Raw genomic sequence first — 22027 nt, forward strand, 5'->3', positions numbered from 1 at the left:
ACCTCCGCCTTCTCAGCAATCGTTGCCCACACCATCATTTCCAATGCCACCACACCCCGGCACATTACCACATGTCCCACTTCTTCCTCCCAGATGGCGGGCTTCAGCACTGGGACTCTGCGCGCATCACCAGTTCGCCTCCCCAAGAATTGTGTGGGGCACTTCTGGCCCTAGATACCCATTTGAGGGGGGAGGGATCTGATACTCAAAACCGGCAAGTTTGAAGGCCCACTGGGAGATACAGACTTGATGACAAATGCTGGATGGTGCAGCTACATCTGCAGGCACTGGTGCTACCACTGCAAGCACAACCATAATCAGTGCTACACAACTGCCCTTAAAGTCAGCAGCACAACAGTTCTGCAGTTGATCATGATTTCTCTTCACTATTGTGTTGATCTCACTATGCCTTAGGGGTCGAGAGAGAGAGAGAGAGAGAGAGAGAGAGAGAGATGATAACATGTGCAAACTATTTGTGAATGTGATTAAGTAAAAGAATGAACTATCTGACCTCTGAGAAAAGGACCCAGTGCATGTCCTAAAAAGAAATGTAAGTTCAATTGAGGTTACAGCTGTTTCCCGTTAGAAATCAAGTACTCATGCTGTGAATCAGTGGACAGGGCCACAGTAAGCCAGATATTTGAGTATTACACTGACCAGCCAAAACATTATGACCACTGTCCACTGCGATTTTGGATGCCATCTGGTGGCATTGCAGGCATGTGATGCAGTAACAAAAGTATGTAAGCAGAGCAGACACGGATGGCAGTTCAATCTAGTGAAGGTATTCGCTGCAAATGGTAAAATCCATTGAGATAAGTGACTTTTACAAAGGACTGAGTCTGTGAATGAGTATCTTGAAAACAGCAAAGCTGTTGCTACTGTCATGAGCATTTATGGAAAGAGGTTTAAGGACAATAAAACGACTACTAGCCACTAAATCGCTGGACATCCATGACTCTCCATAGTATGTGGGGTTTGGAGACTTGTCTGCGCTGTAAAATAGGATAGATGGTGGTCTGTGGCATCTCTGCCTAAAGAGCACAATGCTGGTGCACACACAAGTGTTTTGGAGCTCACCGTTCATCATACATTGTCAAACATGGAGCTCTGCAGCAGACCATCCATACCTGTTCACCTGTTGACCAATGACATCATCACTTATGATTTCAGTGGGAATGGGACCATTGGGATTCAACCATTGATCAGATGAATCATTTTTGCTATGCTAGGTGGATCTCCACAGATGGCATCCTTGAGGTGAATATCAGCTCAAAATGTGGGGAAAGGCTGGTGAGTGGAGCAGTATTATGCTATGGGAGACATTCTCCTGCGCTTACGAGAGACCTGTGATAGTAATTGAAGACAGACTGACAGATGCGAATCATCTGCATCCCTTCATGTGTAATGTCATGCCCAACGGCAATGTCATCTTTCAGCAGTATAATTTGCCGTGTCTCAGAGCCAGAACTGTGCTACAGTGGTTTGAAGAGCATTATAGCAAACTCATGTTTATATCTCGGTGACCAGATTTGCCTGATGTAAATCCTATGGAGCCCATCTGGGTCACTATTGGGTACCATCACCATGTACACAAATCAGCAGCGTATTATTTCTGTGAACCACATGACCTGTGTGTAGACATCTAATGCCACATACCTCCATAAACCTACCAACAAACTGTTGGATCCCTGGTATGCAGAATCAGGTATGTATTTCACTCCAAAGATGGACAAACAAGCTATTAAGCATGTGGTCAAAATGTTTTGTGTATGAGAGTGATGAAATCAAGTCAAACTAAACTTCCATTTAAACAAAGCATTATTTGAAATGTCTGCCTTTATAGCTGAGTGGTCAGTTCGCCTGACTGCTGAGTAAATTCAGTTCCCAACACTGACAACAATTTTTACTTTGGTTTTTTGTTGTTGTGGTCTTCAGTCCAGAGAATGGTTTGATGCAGCTCTCTGTGCTACTCTATCCTGTGAAAGCTTCTTCATCTCCCAGTACCTACTGCAAACTACATCCTTCTGAATTTGTTTAGTGTATTCATCTCTTGGTCTCCCTGTATGATTTTTACCCTCCATGTTGACCTCCAATACTAAATTGGTGATCCCTTGATGCCTCAGAATATGTCCTACCAACTGATCCCTTCTTCTAGTCACGTTGTGCCACAAATTTCTCTTCTCCCCAATTCTGTTCAATACCTCCTCATTAGTTATGTGATCTACCCATCTAATCTTTAGCATTCTTCTTGTGTAAACTATTTATCGTCCACGTTTCACTTCCATGCATGGCTACACTCCATACAAATACTTTCAGAAATGACTTCCTGACACTTAAATCTATACTCGATGTTAACAAATTTCTCTTCTTCAGAAACACTTTCCTTGCCATTGCCAGTCTACATTTTATATCCTCTCTACTTCGACCATCATCAGTCATTTTGCTCCCCAAATATCAAAACTCTTTTACTACTTTAAGTGTCTCATTTCCTAATCTAATTCCCTCAGTATCACCTGATTTAATTCAACTACATTCCATTATCCTCGTTTTGCTTTTGTTGATGTTCATCTCATATCCTCCTTTCAAGACACTGTCCATTCCGTGCAGCTGCTGTTCCAGGTCCTTTGCTGTCTCTGACAGAATTACAATGTCATCAGCGAACCTCAATGTTTTTATTAATTTTCCGTGGATTTTAAATCCTACTCCAAATTTTTCTTTTGTTTCCTTTACTGCTTGCTCAATATACAGATTGAATAACATCAGGGATAGGCTACAACCCTGTCTCACTCCATTCCCAACTACTGCTTCCATTTCATGCCCCCCAACTCTTTAACTGCCATCTGGTTTCTGTACAAATTGTAAATAGCCTTTCGCTCCCTGTATTTTACCCCTGTCTCCTTCAGAATTTGAAAGAGAGTATTTCAGTCAACATTGTCAAAAGCTTTCTCTAAGTCTACAAATGCTAGAAATATAGGTTTAGCATTCCATAATCTATTTTCTAAGATAAGTCGTAGGGTCAGTATTGCCTCACGTGTTCCAACATTTGTATGGAATCCAAACTGATCTTCCCCAAGGTCAGCTTCTACCAGTTTTTCCATTCATCTGTAAAGAATTCGTGTTAGTATTTTGCAGCCGTGGCTTATTAAACTGATAGTTCCTGTGGGATTGGAATTATTATATTCTTCTTGAAGTCTGAGGGTATTTCCCTTCTTTCCTTAGAACTGGTTTTCCATCTGAGCTATTGATATTCATACAAGTGGCTCTCTTTTCTCCAAAGGTCTCTCTAATTTTCCCGTAGACAGTATCTATCTTACTCCTAGTGATATAGGCCTCTACATCCTTACATTCCTCCTGTAGCCATCCCTGCTTAACCATTTTGCACTTCCTGTCGATCACATTTTTAAGACGTTTGTATTCCTTTTTGGCTGCTTCATTTACTGCATTTTTCTATTTTCTCCTTTCATCAATTTAATTCAATATCTTGTGTTACCCATAGATTTTTACTAGCCCTCGTCTTTTTACCTACTTGATCCTCTGCTGCCTTCACTATTTCATCTCTCATAGCTACCCATTCTTCTTCTACTGTATTTCTTCCCCCCATTCTTGTCAATTGTTCCCTAATGCTCTCCCTGAAACTCTCTACAACCTCTGGTTCTGCCAGTTTATCCAGGTCCCATCTCCTTAAATTCCTACCATTTTGCAGTTTCTTCCATTTTAATCTACAGATCATAACCAATAGATTGTGGTCAGAGTCCACATCTGCCCCTGTAAATGTCTTACAATTTAAAACCTGGTTCCTAAATCTCTGTCTTACCATTGAATAATCTATCTGAAACCTTCCAGTATCTCCAGGCTCCTTCCATGTATACAACTTTCTTTCATGATTCTTGAACCAAGTGTTAGCTGTAATAAAGTTATGCTCTGTGCAAAATTCTACCAGGCAGCTTCCTCTTTCATTCCTTACCCCCATTCCATATTCACCTACTACATTTCCTTCTCTTCCTTTTCCTACTATCAAATTCCAGTCACCCATGACTATTGAATTTTCATCTCCCTTCACTATCTGAATAATTTCTTTTATCTCATCATACATTTCATCATTCTCTTCGTCATCTGCAGAGCTAGTTGGCATATAAACTTGTACTACTGTAGTAGGCGTGGGCTTCGTATCTATCTTGGCCACAATAATGAGTTCACTGTGCTGTTTCTAGTAGCATACCCACATTCCTATTTTTTATTCATTATTAAACCTACTCCTGCTTTACCCCTATTTGATTTTGTATTTGGGACACTGTAGTCACCTGACCAGAAGTCTTGTTCCTCCTGCCACTGAACTTCACTAATTCCCACTGTATCTACCTTTAACATATCCATTTCCCTTTTTAAATTTTCTAACCTGCCTGCCCTATTAAAGGATCTAACATTCCACGCTACAACCCGTAGAACGCCAGTTTTCTTTTTCCTGATAACAATGTCCTCCTGAGTAGTCCCCACCTGGAGATCCAAATGGGGGACTATTTTTACCTCCTGAATATTTTACCCAAGACGACGCCATCATCATTTAACCATACAGTAAAGCTGCATTCCCTCGGGAAAAAATTACAGCTGTAGTTTCCCCTTGCTTTCAACCGTTCGCAGTACCAGCACAGCAAGGCCGTTTTGGTTAGTGTTACAAGGTCAGATCAGTCAATCATCCAGACTAGTGCCCTGCAACTACTAAAAAGGCTGCTGACTCTCTTCAGGAACCACATGTTTGTCTGGCCTCTCAACAGATACCCCTCCATTGTGGTTGCACCTATGGTACGGCTATCTGTATAGCTGAGGCACGCAAGCCTCCCTGCCAACGGCAAGGTCCATGGTTAATAGGGGGTGGGGTGTTACTTTGGTTTAATAAATGGAATGGGTTGCGCACAGACTCATGAGGGCAAACAAGGAGTTACTTGAATGAATAGTGGCTCTCGTTAGAAATGCTGACATTAATGGCCAAGAAAACAGGTCTGCCAATTACATATCCATGCATAGTGATGACCAAACTACACTTTACGCAAACAATGAACTAATAATTGGTTGGCAACACCTGACACCCTTGACACAACATGAAATTTAATTTTTATTATTTGAAATATACTAGTGCTACAATATACCATACATTTAGACCATATTGAAACTAATAGGCAATATTGAGCATTAGAAATTAATTACATCAATTTTGTTTACACTTGTGTATTAAGGTTTAAGTATATAGTGTAAATTAACATTTGTGTACACGAGAAACTGATATTTTTTTCCTTTTATAAGACGATCTGATGAAGAACTTGCTCCATCTAAAGCAAAAAGACAACGTATAAGCGTCCATGAAGGCCATGATGCTGAAGACCTGTTTGCATTCGCTTGTGATAAAGAGGATAAGAGAAAAGAGGAAGATTTATTTGCATTTGCCTCTGATAAGGAGGAAAAGAGGAAAGAGGATGATTTATTTGCATTTGCTTGTGGTAAAGAGGAAAAAAGAAATGAAGAAGATTTATTTGCGTTTTCTGAAGATCTCGCAAGAGGATTAGAAGCCAATGAGCCAACAGTGAAAACGAAGACAGGAAAAAGAAAAATGCCAGATAACAATTCTTCTTACAATACACCTAAAAAGAAAAGTCATTTAGATTCAGTAATGGAACCAGGACCCTCCAAGGAATGTCCTGATGAAAAAAAATCGGATACACAAGAGGAGTTCATATCAATATGCCCAAAAGTTGAGGTATGCTAACTAATCTGAAATACACAACTGTCTTTTTGCAATGCTTGCTTAGAATTATAGGTGCAGCTCTTTCTTCTTTGATACTGTTATATTATAAAATGTCTTAAGTAGCTTAGAGCAGCTTGAGATTTTTGGGAGAGCCAGTATTCTACCTGATATTTAAGACACGAGAGAGAGGCAAACTACCCTCTGGCTTGGTGAGGGACATTCAACACTTAAAGAGACAAATGGATGTAGGGAAAAAAACTGTGCATTTTTGCAAAATGACACTTTTATTACTTCTTATCATAATCCCCACAATTATTAATATGCCTGTCCCAACTATGAACTGGTCTTTGTTGTTTGGGCCACTTTTCCATAAATTCTTTGACCTCCTTATTGTTTCTGAACATTTTTCCATGTAATGTCTCCCTGAATGAAACTAAATTTCATCACAAGTTAAAACTTTGTTTGGAAAATCCACACCTCTTTTTCATAGTGTTCTTGCAACTCTGTATGCATTTTAAGTCTTCTTTCCTTGTGGTGTTGCATTAAACCTCTCAGGACCTACATTGCACTTCTTTTGCTCTACTTGACTTTGTTACTGGTAATGTTATGATCTGTGCCAATGCTTACTGCAACTGTTTTTGCTATATGTTTAACTGTAACACATCACTCTTCACAGATAATATTGCCACTGCGAAGGAGTTGCCACTCCAATTGTCTGGGCAGGATGTTGCTTGTCAGTCACTGAGATTTGACCATTTTTGAACTGTTGTAATCATTTGCAAAAATTTCCCTGCTTCATACTACTTTCTCCATTCTTTGAAACCAATCGGTAAAAGATTTTAACCATTTTTTCCACCTTTAGGAAGCAAAAAGTGGATCACTAAAGATTGTTCATCTAATGTGGAAACTTCAAATTGACATGCCATTGTCAAATGCTATATTGAGTTTATAAATTAACAATTTTTATCCATCAGCTTTGCTGAGCTCATCCCAGTGATGCCAATCTAAAGCCTTGAAAGTATAAAACTCCTCATAGAAACTGTTTCATTTCTACATCAATTTGCCATTGTAGTCATTTGATGTGCCGTGACAGGTGTGAAACCATCAGTTTAATAAGTCATAGTTACAAAACGCTGACACAAATTATTGGCAGAAAAATGGACAAATCTGGTAGAAGCTTGTACTGGAAAATATCACTTAGTGTTCTGGGGAAAAGTAGGAACACCTGAGGCAATACTGACCCTATGACTAGTTTTAGAAGACAGACTGAAGAAAGGAAAAGTTATGTTTATAGCATTTGCATATTTATAGAAAGCTTTTGACAGTGTTGGCTGGAATATACTGTATGAAATTTTGAACATAGCCAAGGATAAAATACAGTGATTAAAAGGGTATCTACAACTTGTACGGAAACCAAATGGCAGTTGTAACAATTAAAGAGTGTGAAATAGAATCTGTATTTGAGAAGGTATTGATACAGGATTGTAGACTATCGCTGCTGTTATTCCAGCTGTACATTGAGCTGAAAAGAAGGATAAATTTGGCAAGAGAATTCAAGTTGAGGGAGATGTTAAAACCTATTGTTCCATTTTATTGTGGTTCACATTGATAAGGCTCCCACGACTGCCATTTCAATGTGGAATTGATGGGTACAGGAGAGTCTTGCTCAATACTGTTTTGGATTTCACTGACCCCATGCAACTACTGCCCAAAAGGGAACACATATTGCTTACTAGGGCTTGCAGGATCTTACACTCACGTCACATACCTAATGTCAGAAATTAGCGTGTTTTTGTCAAAACAATGGACAGTGTGGTGACATCTGGAGCATCATGGGCTGTCAGCACAGTGCCCATGTTTACAGCTTTCCTTCACGTGGTAGCAGAAAGCTCAGGCCAACTGCAGTGGACTCAGTGAAAAAAACTGAACACAGGACTGGCACCACATCACCTTTTCAGACAAGTCCTGGTCTGCATACAGTGTTACAGTAGACACATCCATTTTTAGAGTCTCGGCGGAGACTGGGTGCATTCATCATTGTCGTACAGTCCTGGCATATGAGGTGGTATGGCATGCCATTGGATACAGCCACTACAACTGTTTAACTCTGGCATAAAGTTCAAACAGCATGGAATGATACACCCGTATCTCTCATCAAAGCACATTTTGGCTCAGTACACAGCTAAGTTAGAGGCACTGTTGCTGCCAGAGCTGGCACCTGTGTGTACTGAATTTCATGCCTCCCAGATTACCTAAAAATTTAATCAAATGTTCTCCCTACTACAGTTTATAAACATAATAAGTAGGATTTTGTAATTTACTATTCTTCCTGGAGTTATAATTTATCCTATGATCTTTTTTGGTGAAACATTTTGTGAAGGAATAATTCAGCATTCGGCTTTATATTTATCATTGGCCATTTAGCTGTTAGAGAGGTCAACAAGCAAATGTCTAGATTGGCTGTAATTCACTGACTGACATTACATAAGAGTAATTCACTGGCTGACATTACATAAGACAGCTTCTTAAGATATTTTGTAATTTGTTCAACAAGTTATTGATTTGAATTTTTTAAATTCTTTTCTTGTTGCTCCTTGTTTGCCAGCATGTGTCAACTTTGTTTTGATCTGTGTTGAGGCCCTTGGTCTTTTCCCATCCCCCACATTCTTTTTCCAGAACCTGCTTGTCTGAGATCTTGCATGGAACCCAAGAATTTCATTGATTGTCAATGTTGTCAGTCCCAAAACTGCATGTTTGATGTTGGCTTCTCAAACAGTATTGCCATTTGTGTAAAAAGGATTACTGTGAAGTAGTTTCTTAAAGTAGACTTTATGTTTGGTGTGTGAAAGGTTAAGCAAGGACTATGCAGCACTTTTGCAAATATAATTCATGCATGCCATGGAATTTTCTATTGATTGCTGTCTTGAATGTAATAATGTGACATTTGTCTTTTGTTTTTATCATTGTACTGCTGCAGTCAGTAGCTTGTGTTTGGTTGCAGTGTTCTGACAAATAAAATTTTTCGTAATATGTTCACATTAATTTCAGTAAAGGGGCTGGATTTGAAAAACTAATCTTGGTGACACTTCCCAGATTTAGGCTCACAGAAGATTTGGACAGCTTTTTTCTGCAGCAACACTAGCCTATTTAAATCACATCAGTTTGTTCCATACTACATTTCTGTGAAGTCTTTATTGTAATAATATCTTTCTAGTATTTTCTGATTGTATTGATTGCAAATATGCTCTTACTCTCATTTACTGTAAAGCAATCTCTTGATTGGTTACATCAAGAGAAATATTATATATGAAATTATGGTCTTGTATAACTTTTTTAGAGCTTGACCTCAAGATTTATTTACCGAGCGAGGTGGCGCACTGGTTAGCACACTGGACTCACATTCGGGAGGACGGCGGTTCAATCCCGTCACCAGCCATCCTGATTTAGGTTTTCCGTGATTTCCCTAAATCGTTTCAGGCAAATGCCGGGATGGTTCCTTTGAAAGGGCATGGCCAATTTCCTTCCCCATCCTTCCCTAACCCGAGCTTGCGCTCCGTCTCTAATGACCTCGTTGTCGACGGGACGTTAAACAACACTAACCTAAACCTCAAGATTTATTTGCATTTAGAACAATCTACGTTTTTTCCTAAATTACTTTGTATTTCATTTCTAAGTTGTATTTTTAATTGTGATAATCAACATACTTTTCTAGAACTGTCATTATAACCTTTAGGTTATGTTGTAGGACCTCATGCCCCCTGTTTGGCTGGCAGGAGTTATACCACGGACACATTGTGGACTTTAGTAGATGCAGGTTATTGTCTGTCACTTCCAGCCACTCTTCTTTTCTTCAGCACATGACTCTCGTCCACATAAGACATGAAGTGAAGGAATTCTGCTACCTTGGTGGCAAAGTAACAAATTACGGGTGGAGCAAGGTGGATATAAGTACAGACTAGCACAGGCAAGGAGGGCAGAGTCTGCTGTTATCAAGTATAGGTCTTACTTTGAGGAATAAATTTATGAGAATTCTGGAGTACAGCATTGTGAGGAAGTGAATCGTCAATTGTGGAGAAACAAGAAAAGGAGAGAATAAAAGTATTTAAAATGTTATTTTACATAAAAATGCTGAAATCTTTTTTTTTTCCTTCTCTATAGTTTGTATTAATGTATTTTAAAGGTTAAGTTGAACTTTTCAAAACATGTAGAAGATATAGATATTGAAAACTGCTAGGGCATTATTTTCATTTTTCAATCAAAGAAAGAACATCTGTTTTTATATCTTAATGTTTCACTTTATTATAGTGTATGAGGGAGCGTATAAACTGAATAATAGGTGATGTATTTGTTGGTTGAATGTGTTGTTGTTGTTAATTTCAACAATTAGAAAGTGGTAAATTGCTACTCACCACATAGAAGAATTGGTGAGTGGCAGACAGGTCATTTGAATGAAAGAAGGCTGTTAGAAATTACAAGCTAGTGTACAGAGTTATTGTTCAGATTTTGAAAAAAACACACACACACGGCCATTGTTGTCTCTGGGTGCCTTGAGATGACAGTAGCTGTGTGTGTGTGTGTGTGTGTGAGAGAGAGAGAGAGAGAGAGAGAGAGAGAGAGAGAGAGAGAGAGAGCTCAAGAAAGGATTCGTCCAAAAACTAGCAAAGTTTTCTGTCATGTTTATGTGCCTGTTGATGACTCATCACCTCTGATATTTGGTGAGTGGTCACCTTTCTTCTAAATTGTTTATGTTTCTACTTCCTCATTTTTTTAAATTTTTTTTAAAGGTCAAAGTAGAAGATGATGATGATGGCCACATTACTATTGGTGTGAACAAGACAACTATCCTGCTGAAGGACTTGGTCATCCGAAAAAATGAATGTTCCTCTGTTAGCAGTGTTAAAGAGGATAACACAGTTGAAAACTTCAAAAAATTCAGAAAGGTATGTGTTTTTGTGGTTCTTGTAGTTGTTAATGTACAGCTCACCATTCACTTTATCCAACACCTAGCCTCACATGTATTTATTAACTTATTAGACAACAATTAATTTGATTTGGAATATATATGAACGAAAGCATATCATTTTCCAATAGATTTGCGAAAGAGTAGGAAGGGAAGAATGAAGAATCAGTCTCAGCGGTTTCCTCAGAGGTCAGTTTTTTAAAACAGTGAAGTCATATTTAAGAAGAGTCGCATTCAAATCCTTGCCTGATCATACTTGCGTTTGGAGGTAACACAGGGGTTTTTATGTTTAGATGAGATGACCTTTCACCTAGTCCATATACTGATAGCTGTATGAAACCCCCAATCATACTGTCATTGTTGGAACGGATTTTAATCATTCAACAGTCATTTGGGAAAATTGCAGTTTTATTACTGGGGTGTGTGACAAGACATCCTGCAAAATATTACTAAATGATTTCTTTAAGAACTAACTAGAGGAAATTGTTTGATAGCTCACTCGTGATGGAAATATATTGAGTCTAATGGCAACAAACAGACCTGACCTCTTTGAGGATATCCACATAGAAACTGGTATCAGTGACCTCGAGCCATTAGTAGTAACAATGATTACTAAAGTACAAAGTGTAACTAAAACAAGTAGAAGGGATTAGAGTTTCAGAAAACTAAAACAATAAGCAGTAGTGTCATAGCTTATGAATGCACTCAAAACATTTATTTCTGGAAAAGAGCATGTAGAAGAACTGTGACTCAGGTTTAGGAGAGTAGTTGACCATGCACTTGAAAGATATATACCTCTTAGAATGCTTCATGATGGGATGGCCCTCCATGGTATACAATCACTATAGAGGAACTTCTAAAGAAACAGAAGAGACTACTACCACAGTGGGTGTATAGGGCAATAGTTAGAGGGAGAGTGAAACATATTTGGCTGTCTAGAAGACAGTACATAAAAGCATCGATAATTACCATTAGAGAATATTATTGAAGGCTCTCTCACGAAAGCCAAAGAAGTGCTGATAAGGCTGCTAGTGGTATCAAAGTTAGTGTCCAGACACTCATGGATGAGACACAGAATGAAACCGGAGGGTAACATAACAATAACAGAAACACTGAACTTGGGTTTCAAATTTTCCTGTACAAATGAAAATCTGGAATTGTTGCTTGCTTCAGATGAATTCTCACACCGCTCCAAAGATGAGTGATATACAGTAGATATTACTGTCAATGGTGTTGAGAAACAGCTGGATTCACTAAAATTGAACAAAGCTTCAAGGCCCAATATTTCCGTATCAGATTCTGCATCAGATTTGTGGCTGAGTTAGACCCTCATTTAACTACAGTCTACTGTGAATCCATCATACAAAAGACAGTGCCCACTAGTTGGAAGACATAATGACCTCCTCCATACCAGCCAGTATAGGTTCCGTAAACATTGATGATGTGGAACTCAACTCACATTTTCCTCACATGACGTTCTGATAGCCATGGATCAGGGCAGTCAGGTAAATGAAGTATTTCTCAATTTCCAGAAAGCATTTGACTTACAATTTGTACTACATCTATGCTTTGAGGATTTTTTGGTAGGAAGTATGCACCATGTTGTCTTGGCTGGAGAGTTATCGACAGATCTACATGTACAGCTACATCTACGTGCATACTCCAGAATCCACCATAAAGTGCATGGCAGAGGGTACCCTGTACTGTGGATGCTCATTTCTGTTCCTGTTCCACTCATAAATAGTGTGAGGGAAATGTGACTGTCTATGTGCCTCCATATGAGTCCTAATTTCTCAAATATTATATCTCCATGATCCCTACACAAAATTTATGTTAGTAGAATTGTTCTGCAGTCAGTTTCAAATGCTGGTTCTCTAAATTTTCTCAGTAAGGTTCCTTGAAAAGATCGTCACCTTCCCTCCAGGGATTGCCATTTGAGTTCCCGAAGCATCTCCCTAGCACTTGCATGTTGTTCAAACCTACCTACCGGTAACAAATCTAGCAGCCTAGCTTTCAACTCCTTCGATGTCTTCCTTTAATCTGATCTGGTACAGATTCCAAACACTTGAGCAGTACTGAGAATAGGTCACACTTGCATTCTGTATGCAGTCTCCTGTACAGATGAACCACACTTCCCAAAATTCTCCCATTACACCAAAGTTGACCATTTGCCTTCCGTACCACAATGCTCACATGCTCATTCCATTTCATATCACTTTGCAGCTTTATGCCCACATATTTAAATGATTTGTCTGTGCCATATAGGTCAATACTAATGCTGTATCCAAACATCAAGGGTTTGTTTTTCTTACTCACCTGCATCAACTTACATTTTTCTACTTTTAAAGCTAGCTGCTATTCATCACATCAACTAGAAATTTTCTCTGAGTCATCTTGTATCCTCCTACAGTCATTCATCTTCCACATTGTACCGTACACCACAGCATCATCAGCAAATAACTGCAGATTGCTGCCCACTCTGACTGCCAGCTCATTGATGCATATCAAAAATAAGAGCAGTCCTATTGCCCTTCCGTGGGGCAATCCTGATGATACCCTTGTCTCTGATGAACAATTGCCATCAAGGACAACATGCTGGGTTCTATTACTTGAGAAGTCTTCAAGCCATATGTACCTATTCCATCTGTTTGTGCCTTTGTTAACAGCCTGCAATGGGGCACTGTGTCAAACATTTTTCAGAAATCCAGAAATATGGCATCTGCCTGTTGCCCTTCATCTGTTCGCAGTACATCACGTGAGAAAGGGCACGCTGAGTTTCACACGAGTGATGCTTTTTAAAACCGTGGTGATTGATGGACATAAGCCTCTCAGTCTCAAGAAAATTTATTATATTCAAACTGAGAATATATTCAACGATTCTGCGGCAAACCAGTGTTAGGGATATTGATCTATAATTTTGTGGGTCCATTCCAACAGGAGTGACTTGTGCTTTTTTCCAGTCACTTGAGACTTTGCGCTGGGTGAGAGATTCGTGATAACTGCAAGCTAAGTAAGGGGTCAATGCCATAGAGTATGCTTTCTAATTCTGAATTGAGTTTCCATCCATATGTGGTGACTTATTTGTTTTCAACTCTTTCAATTGTTTCTCTACACCAGGGATGCTTATTGCTATGTTGTCCATATGGGAGTCTGTTTGATGGTGAAATGATGGTATGTTTGTATTTGTGCTAACTAAGTCATAAGCAAGAAATTTAAAACTTCAGCTTTCTTTTTGCTAGCTTCAACTGTTGCACCAGACTGGTCAATGAGTGATTGGATGGAAGCCTTAGCTTACATAGGACCAGAATTTTCCCGGATTCTCAGTCAGTCTTTTGCTAAGGTATGACGGTGGCAGTTGCTGTATGCTTCATGCATAGATCGTTTCAGACACATGAATCTCTATTACCCTGTGCCTGTTGTGTCATAGTAATTACAGGTGTACCCAGGGAAGTATGTTGGGTCACTTGATGTTCATGTTGTATATTAACAACCTTGTGGACAATATTAATAGTAATCTCAGGCATTTTGAAGGTGATTCAGTTAGCTGTGATGAAGTACTGTCTGAAGAAAGCTGCATAAATTTTGAGTTAGATCTTGATAAGATTTCAAAGTGGTACAAAGATTAGCAACATGCTTTAAATGTTCAGAAATGTACAATTGTGCACTTCACAAATCAAAAAAATGTAGAATCCTATGACTGTAATATCAGTGGATCACAGCTGGAATCAATCAACTTGTACAAATACCTGGATGTAACTATGTTGTAATGTGAAATGGAATGATTGCATTGGGTCAGTCATAAGTAAAGCAGATAGCAGATTTCAATTTGCTGGTAGGATACTATGGAAATGCAATCAGTGTACAATAGAGAGTGCTTAAAAATCACCTAAAAAGAAAAAAAAACCTGGGCCACTGAAACATGTCACTTCAAGGTCACTCCCCAAGCACCGTAGAGTTGGTACTATAACTAACAAACAAGTGAAGAATGGGAGGCACCGCGTCTTCTGAACCAGTAACAGCACCGAACAAAAGCCGGTTCCGGCGTTGATGCTACCACATTGCCAGCTTCCATGTAAACATTGTATGTTAGTGCGCTGTTGTGTTGTGTTGTGTTGTGCCGGCCGGTGTGGCCATGCGGTTCTAGGCGCTCCAGTCTGGAACCGCGTGACTACTACGGTCGCAGGTTCGAATCCTGCCTTGGGCATGGATGTGTGTGATATCCTTAGGTTAGTTAGGTTTAATTAGTTCTAAGTTCTAGGTGACTGATGACCTCAGAAGTTAAGTCACATAGTGCTCAGAGCCATTTGAACCATTTTTTTGTTGTGTTGTGTTGTGTTACCGCCTCGACTACAGTTTTTGTTTGTTAAACAATGTCACCAAAATGATGTGGTTCACCATGCTACAATCCATTGTGCCGTGGAGTGCCATTAAATAGTCAGGCTTTGGAATTGCTACGGAGGACACGTGAGTTTTATAAGCAAGAAAAAGAATTTGTTTCTGTTCATGGGCATGCATCGATTCCTGCCAATAAAGTTTTATAGCGTACCTTGAAAACTGGAGCAACAAATTTTTAAACCACTGTAGTAACTGTGGGTGGTCCATGTCCTCACCATACTCACCGGTTTTTTTTTCGATTGAAAAACTAGAAGTCCTTAGGCACAAAGTCATTTGAAGATCCTGCATGGGCCACAATTAATCAGAATCCTCTTCCTGTTGGCTGCTATTCAGATTATCAACTGTCCAGCATTTCTCAACTGATTCTCCAGTGTTAACCCAGGTTTCGTCTAACCATATGACTGAGTCTATGTCCTTTCCTACAATTTTGTGTAAGAAAATGGGTACGAGCTGCAAAGACACGAGCTTTTTCTAGTAACAGTTTTTGTCCATCTAACTTTTTAAAACGGAAGCCCATACTTTTTAATATCATCTCAAGTGATGTTTTCCCCCCTGAGAAACGTTCACTATCTTTTAAAGAAATTAACAACTTCGCTATTGTGGGGTATTCTTTCCTTTTATAGTACCCGTATATGTGCCGACGAATTACATCGGATTGGAAAGAATCAATATCTGTAACAGGACGAGGCTGCCTTTTTTCCTTGCCCAGAGTATTTAAAAACACCCTGTTTCTTCCACAGGGGCTTTTTTCCACACTGTTTACTTCACTGTCTTATAAGTCTTGAAGTAGCACCCCTTTCATTATAACTGTTCTTTCACTGAGTCCTAGAGTTTTCAAGGTACGCTATAAAACTTTATTGGCAGGAATCGACGCATGCCCATGAACAGAAACAAATTCCAACAGTTTTTGTGATGGACAATGCACCGTACCATTCCGTGATTTTAGATAAAACTCCCACCACTAGTGACCGTAAAGAAACTATGGTGCAGTGGTTGCAGGCGAGAGACATTGCTGCAGACATGAGCATGACAAAGCTGCTGTTATACTCGCTCCTGAAACAAAATAAGCCTGTGACGACTAAATATGTTGTACATGAAATTGCAAGCGAACAGGATCACTTGCTAATTAGGCTACTGCCTTATCACTGTCATTTTAATCCAATTGAATTGGCTTAGAGTGAAGTCAAGGCGTACATTAGAAGTAACAACAAGACTTTTACTATAGCAGAAGTGGAAAGACTGCTACATGAAGTTCTTGCTACTGTAGACGCTACTTCATGGAGGAAAAAAGTAGACCATGTTGCTAAACTAATAAGAGAAGCACATACTATAGATGGCATTATAAATGAAAACAAATATTAATGATTTCTCTTGATGATGATGATGATGATGATGATGATGATGAAGACAACGGTCTTGGCGCTAATTCCGATGACAGTGAAGGAGAACTGGATGGAATTGCGCCATTGACATCGTAAATTGGCTAGTGTAAATGTATACAGAATGAATTTTTTTTCTCTCTGCAATCGGATAGGCTATGCACACTTTGCTTTATTTCTTTCTATGAGTGTGGCTAGCGTGTTATTTGGTATGCTTAGATTACATTATTATACGACGTTTCACATGCAGCTATTACTGTAACAATTTGGAATGACTTTTTGTAGATATTGTCATTAACTTCGGGTGTTTTTATTTCCTGGTTTAATATACTATCATACACTTAGTCTCCATCGTCATTCTCTCCATTATTAGAAAAATGTTCTTTGTTGCACCTACGTATCAATGTTGATTGTAGCTTACATTTACAAAACATACTTCAGAGTTGTGGGCGTGTGCGGTGGCAGCTATTGCAACCTCGCAATCGCTGTGTAGCCAACCACATGTGAGCTGTAAAGTGACATGTTTCACCGGCCCAGGTATAGGTGACCCATCCTAGAATATTGCTCAAGTGTTTAGGACCCGTACCTAATAGGACTAACGGGGGAAACTGAATGTAAACAGAGAAGGGTATTATGAATGCTTATGGGTTTGTCTAACCAGTGGGAGTGTGTCACAGATATCCTGAAGAAACTGAACTGGCAAATGCTTGAAGATAGACATGAACTATCCTGAGAAAGCCTATTTACAAAATTTTAAGAGACGGCTTTAAATGATGACGCTAGTCTTATCCTATGACCCCCTATGTATTTCTCCTGTAGGAATCATGAAGACAAGATTGGATTGATTACAGTATGCACAGAGGCATATCTGAATGAAACGGGAAGAGGCCCTAATATCTGGTACATTGGAAAGTACCCTCTTTCCTTCCACTTCACAGTTGTTTTTCAGAGGGTGGATGTAGATGTAGTTGCCGTATCAGTTCAAGGTCCAAATTAATCTCCCCCAACAGAGGAGATGATTAAAATCTTAGTGATCAACTGCTAATGCAATCACAACTAAGTCCCAGACATTGAAGTAGTGGAGCCCATAATAATACGAGGTATAGCAGGCTGGCAAAAATAGCAAATTGGTAGCAGCCAGATCTTTTATGTAAATCTGAAAATACATTGAACTCACCTACTGGAAAATGTAGGTGATGTCTTGTCATAGTTGACAAAAAACCCAAACCCATCGAGATAGAAACTGAGACTGCATCGAAGTTCATTTGGACAGGACTCAGTCCCAAGGGCAGGCATAAATATGTATTTGGGTCCTCCTATAAACCATCAGACTCGTCCCCAGGTGTAACCACAAACTTAAGCAGAAACCTCAGACTTTTGTTAGTGCATATGTTTCCCAATCATACTGCTGTTACTGGCAGGCACTTGAATCATCCAACAGTTCATTAGAATGTGACTCTTCAGTTACAGCTTGCCAGCAGTAACAAACAGCCACCACTTATGATATTGAGCAGTTGCCTCAGGATAATATTGTGGGATACACAAAATGTGAAGTGCTCACCAAAGTACCTTATCTGGCATACTACTGATGCCTCCTCCATCATCTTATTGACTGTTGTCCTCACTACATCTTGGGAACAGAGTAGTCTGCCTTTCCTTTTTGATCCTCCCCACTCTCTCCTATCCAAGGGAGGAATTAATAGCTCTAAAAGCTAAGATAATGTCATCACTTTTACTTTTACACATGTCTGTCAGTGGTGCTAAACATTTTACTAACTGAAGGTAAGTGCCAACCAGTAATTCAGTGTCATATTTGTTACTTTTCTCAGGTGAATTTTCCTTTGATGGAATTTATTCAACCAACATTAAAAGTGTTTCTTTGATTACTGTAGAAAGATGGCATGGCTCATTTTAGCAATTTTTTGTGCGGAAAACTAGTGCTTGGAAAGATTTAATAGTTTTAAAAGAATAAGTTTGAGTCTTCATTTGAGATCAGAAAGCAAATCTAGTGTTTCGTACATCTGTTGAAGTAGATCATGTGGTAGGATGGTCATTTTGAGTTGCTACAGTGTAGGAAAAAATCAGTGCATTTATTGGTAGTACTTTTAGATTATTCAGCTCTGCTTCTGGATCACAGGAATGAATCATTCCTGCTTGACATAAATTTATTTGTGTTGTTTTTTGATATTCCTTGTGCAGCTTACTTTATGAAATATTGTAATATAGAGAAAAACAGCAGATGCAAGATACCCACTCCATTATAAAATGTATTAATTGTCTTCTCTGTTTTCCTTCTATTAAGGCTCGTCTACCATATCAGCGTTCTACACCTCACATTATTGGAGGAAAGGAGTTAATCTTGTATGAAACAGCAACAAGTTCCTTCAGTAAAGTACAAGAAAATGGTGCAGATAGTGATGAAGCTGATGATGTAGAACATGACCAATGGGCATTCCAGCCTTCACAGAAATCAAAAAGAAATAGATAGACTTTGGGAAAGAGACAAGCTGAAAACTGTTATAATACTTTTTGTTTGCATAAAAAATGGCACTGCAATATAAGAATTAAAAAAAATTTATACACATTGTATTTTATTGTTTTCAGTGTAAATATCAACAGCTCTCCATCCATATGTCCACTTGTGTTGATTTATGTAGTTGACCATACAGAAGAAAAGGAAATTTGTGATAAGTTCCTATGGAACCAAACTGCTGAGGTCATCTATCCCTAGGCTTACACACTACTTAATCAAACTTAAACTAACTTACGCTAAGGACAACACACACACACCCATGCCCGAGGGAGGATTTGAACCTCCAACAGGAAGAGCCGCGCGAACCATGGCAAGTCGCTTTAGATCATGCAGCTACCCCGCGCGACCATACTGAAGAGGTGCTGGGTAGTAGACAGCATTTAAAAATTTTTTTAGAAGCTGAACAATTCATAACAACTTTGATATATCAAAGATAAATTTTTTTCTTTCAGTTTCTTTGGGATCCACTTTATGATGTGATAAACATCTAAAATCGGATATGGAATTGAATAAATATATCTAACTTGACTGAGCTGTTTTTAATGAAATGGTCCTCTTGTAATTACAACAGCCAAAACAATATTACAATGTTCAGACAGGTATGGATGAAACCCTCCGTCACTCTTTTCCAACTGAGCTGGTGCTCCAGTAATGACATCTGTCTTGATGAAAGATAAAACTATAACCCATCAGTACTTTGTGATTTGGAATGAGAAATGGTTTATATTGATTTCTACACTTGTATTTCTAAATAATAAGATACAAATGAAATACCAAAAGGAAAACTTCCATATTAACAACTATACAAGAAATGCACTAACATCCAGAAGTTTAGCATGATTAGAAAAAAGGAAATTTTTTTAAACAGAAAAACAGAAGTGTTAATGAAAGAGATAGACTAACTACAAGACTTTTGTCGTAAACGGTATCCAGAACATGTAATTAGGAATGTTATGTAACTAAAGATATACATCTCATGAAAAAACAAAAAAAAAAAAAAAAAAAAAAATTCTGTCCATTATAATAAACAATTTAGGTATATGTTTATACCAGTTTGCCACACAACAGTACGCAGCATTGTGGTACAGCTGCCTATGAGATGAGTCAAGTCCTCTGTTATCGGTCTACCATCATCATTAGAGAGAGCTGTTCCCATGTATGGTGGAGTCCTTTGGTAGTAGCCGTATTTGTTGCAATTCACCTTCCCATTGCATCCCAGGTAAACTTCATAAGATTAATACCAGTGATTTTGCTGGCCATTCCATGCAAAGGATACTTTCACATGCAAGAAATGCATCAACCAGATTAGCTTGACACAGATGGGTATTACTTCTCAAGAAGATGAAATTTGAACCAGTTCTATACCTAAAAAGAGTGCACTTGTGGCTGCAGTACCCCAGCTCTCACCCCCTAGCTGTCAATACCATTGAAGATGTGAATCACCTTATTCTCATCTCACACATTGTCTCTCTATAGCCCACTCTACAACCATCAAATTGGTATCTTTGTGAAGGTGGAGTGGTCTTTGTGCCTCAACGACACTGATAGTTGTACTGTAGGTGCAATCCAACAGTGAAGTATCTATAGTGAGACCAGAGTAGCCTGTGATTCCTAAGAGTGGCAGCAGTTTTTTGAGTAGTTGCAGAGGCAACAGTCTTTATAACTGACTGATCTCTCCTTGTAACACAGTATGGCCTTACTGTGTTGGTACTATGGCAACCATTATTTCTCCCAAGGGCATGCAGCTCTACTGTTTGACTTAATGATGATTTCATCCCTTTGGGTAAAATATTCCAGAGGTAAAGTAGTCCCATCCAGATTTATGGCAGAGACTATCCAGGAGGATGTTGTCATCAGGTAAAATAAAACTAGCAATCCATGGAGAGTGGGATGTTCTAAGAGCTATCCATAAAGTAACATTTGAAATTAAAAAAATAACAATATGGAAAAATCAAATTTTGTTACACGTATTTTAAAGGTACACTCTTAAGCTATCTTTATGCATAATTGCCATTCAGAGTGAGGCATTTACCAAACTGTGGTACAATACTTTCTCTGTAGAAATCTGCCACCTGCAATTGCAACCACTGGTTTATACCAGCATACAGTTGGGCATCAGTATCAAAGCATTGTGTAGCGAGCCATGTCTTCATTCCAGGGAAGAGACGGTAGTTGCTCGGCGCCAAAGCCGGACTGCGTGGCCAATGATCAGACAACTCCCATCCAAAGTCCCATAGGTGCTCTCGGGTATGATTGTCTGTGTGTGGACATGTGTTGTCAAGAAAAAACAAAACTTTTGCGATTAGTTTTCCCTGACACTTGTTTTGCATTGCTCACCTTAACTTTCTCAGTGTTTGATAATACCTCTTTGAGTTAATTGCTGTGCCACGTCCAAGGAAACCAATGAGAATCACTCCCTTAAGAGTCCCAACACACAGTAGCCATGATCTTCCTTGCAGACAGTGTTTGCAAACGCTTTCTTGGTTTCTTGAGGGAATTTATGTGTCCCCTTCCTTTTTGTTTCACAACTGACTTGCGTCACCCAAGTCTCATCCCCAGTTAGAATACAATTGATAATTTTGTTACCATTTTTCTCATAATCTTCAAGGAAGGTCAGTGCTGCAGCCAGTCTCTGTTTTTGTGTTCTTTCTTTAGGATTTCGGGACCATACCTGACACAAAATTTGTGGTATTCAAGCTTCTCAGCCACAGTTTGATGCACCAAATTCCGTGGAATTTGGGGAAATGTTGCAAAAGTTCTCTAATCATGAAACGATATTTCACAAATTTTGTCAGTGATTTTCATCACCAGTCCATCAGTGACAAGGCTAGACCTACCACTCAGTCCTCATCATGAACATTGAAACAGTCATTTTTAAAATCAGTGCACCACTGCTTCACCCAGGTTTCACTCATTATCCTTTTCTGCACACGTCACAAAGGTCATGATAAATTTCAATGGTCGGCACTTTTTTGCCAACAAAAACTTAATCACAGAAGACATCTTACAAGTGATGGGAT

At 39.0% G+C, this 22027-nt stretch overlaps 1 protein-coding gene across 1 annotated transcript in view; it reads left to right on the forward strand.

Moving 5' to 3' along the window:
• LOC126188116 (nibrin) overlaps positions 1-19044 on the forward strand; it is a 163908-nt gene extending 144864 nt beyond the window's left edge. The window contains exons 8-10 of the mRNA XM_049929588.1: positions 5302-5752; positions 10525-10680; positions 18777-19044. Of these exons, the coding sequence (XP_049785545.1) occupies positions 5302-5752; positions 10525-10680; positions 18777-18962 (793 nt within the window). The 3' untranslated portion in view covers positions 18963-19044. The remainder of the gene's footprint in view (positions 1-5301; positions 5753-10524; positions 10681-18776) is intronic.
• The last annotated feature ends 2983 nt before the right edge of the window (positions 19045-22027 follow it).

Source organism: Schistocerca cancellata, chromosome 5 (assembly GCF_023864275.1).
Source record: "Schistocerca cancellata isolate TAMUIC-IGC-003103 chromosome 5, iqSchCanc2.1, whole genome shotgun sequence".
Taxonomy (NCBI): Eukaryota; Metazoa; Arthropoda; class Insecta; order Orthoptera; family Acrididae; genus Schistocerca; species Schistocerca cancellata.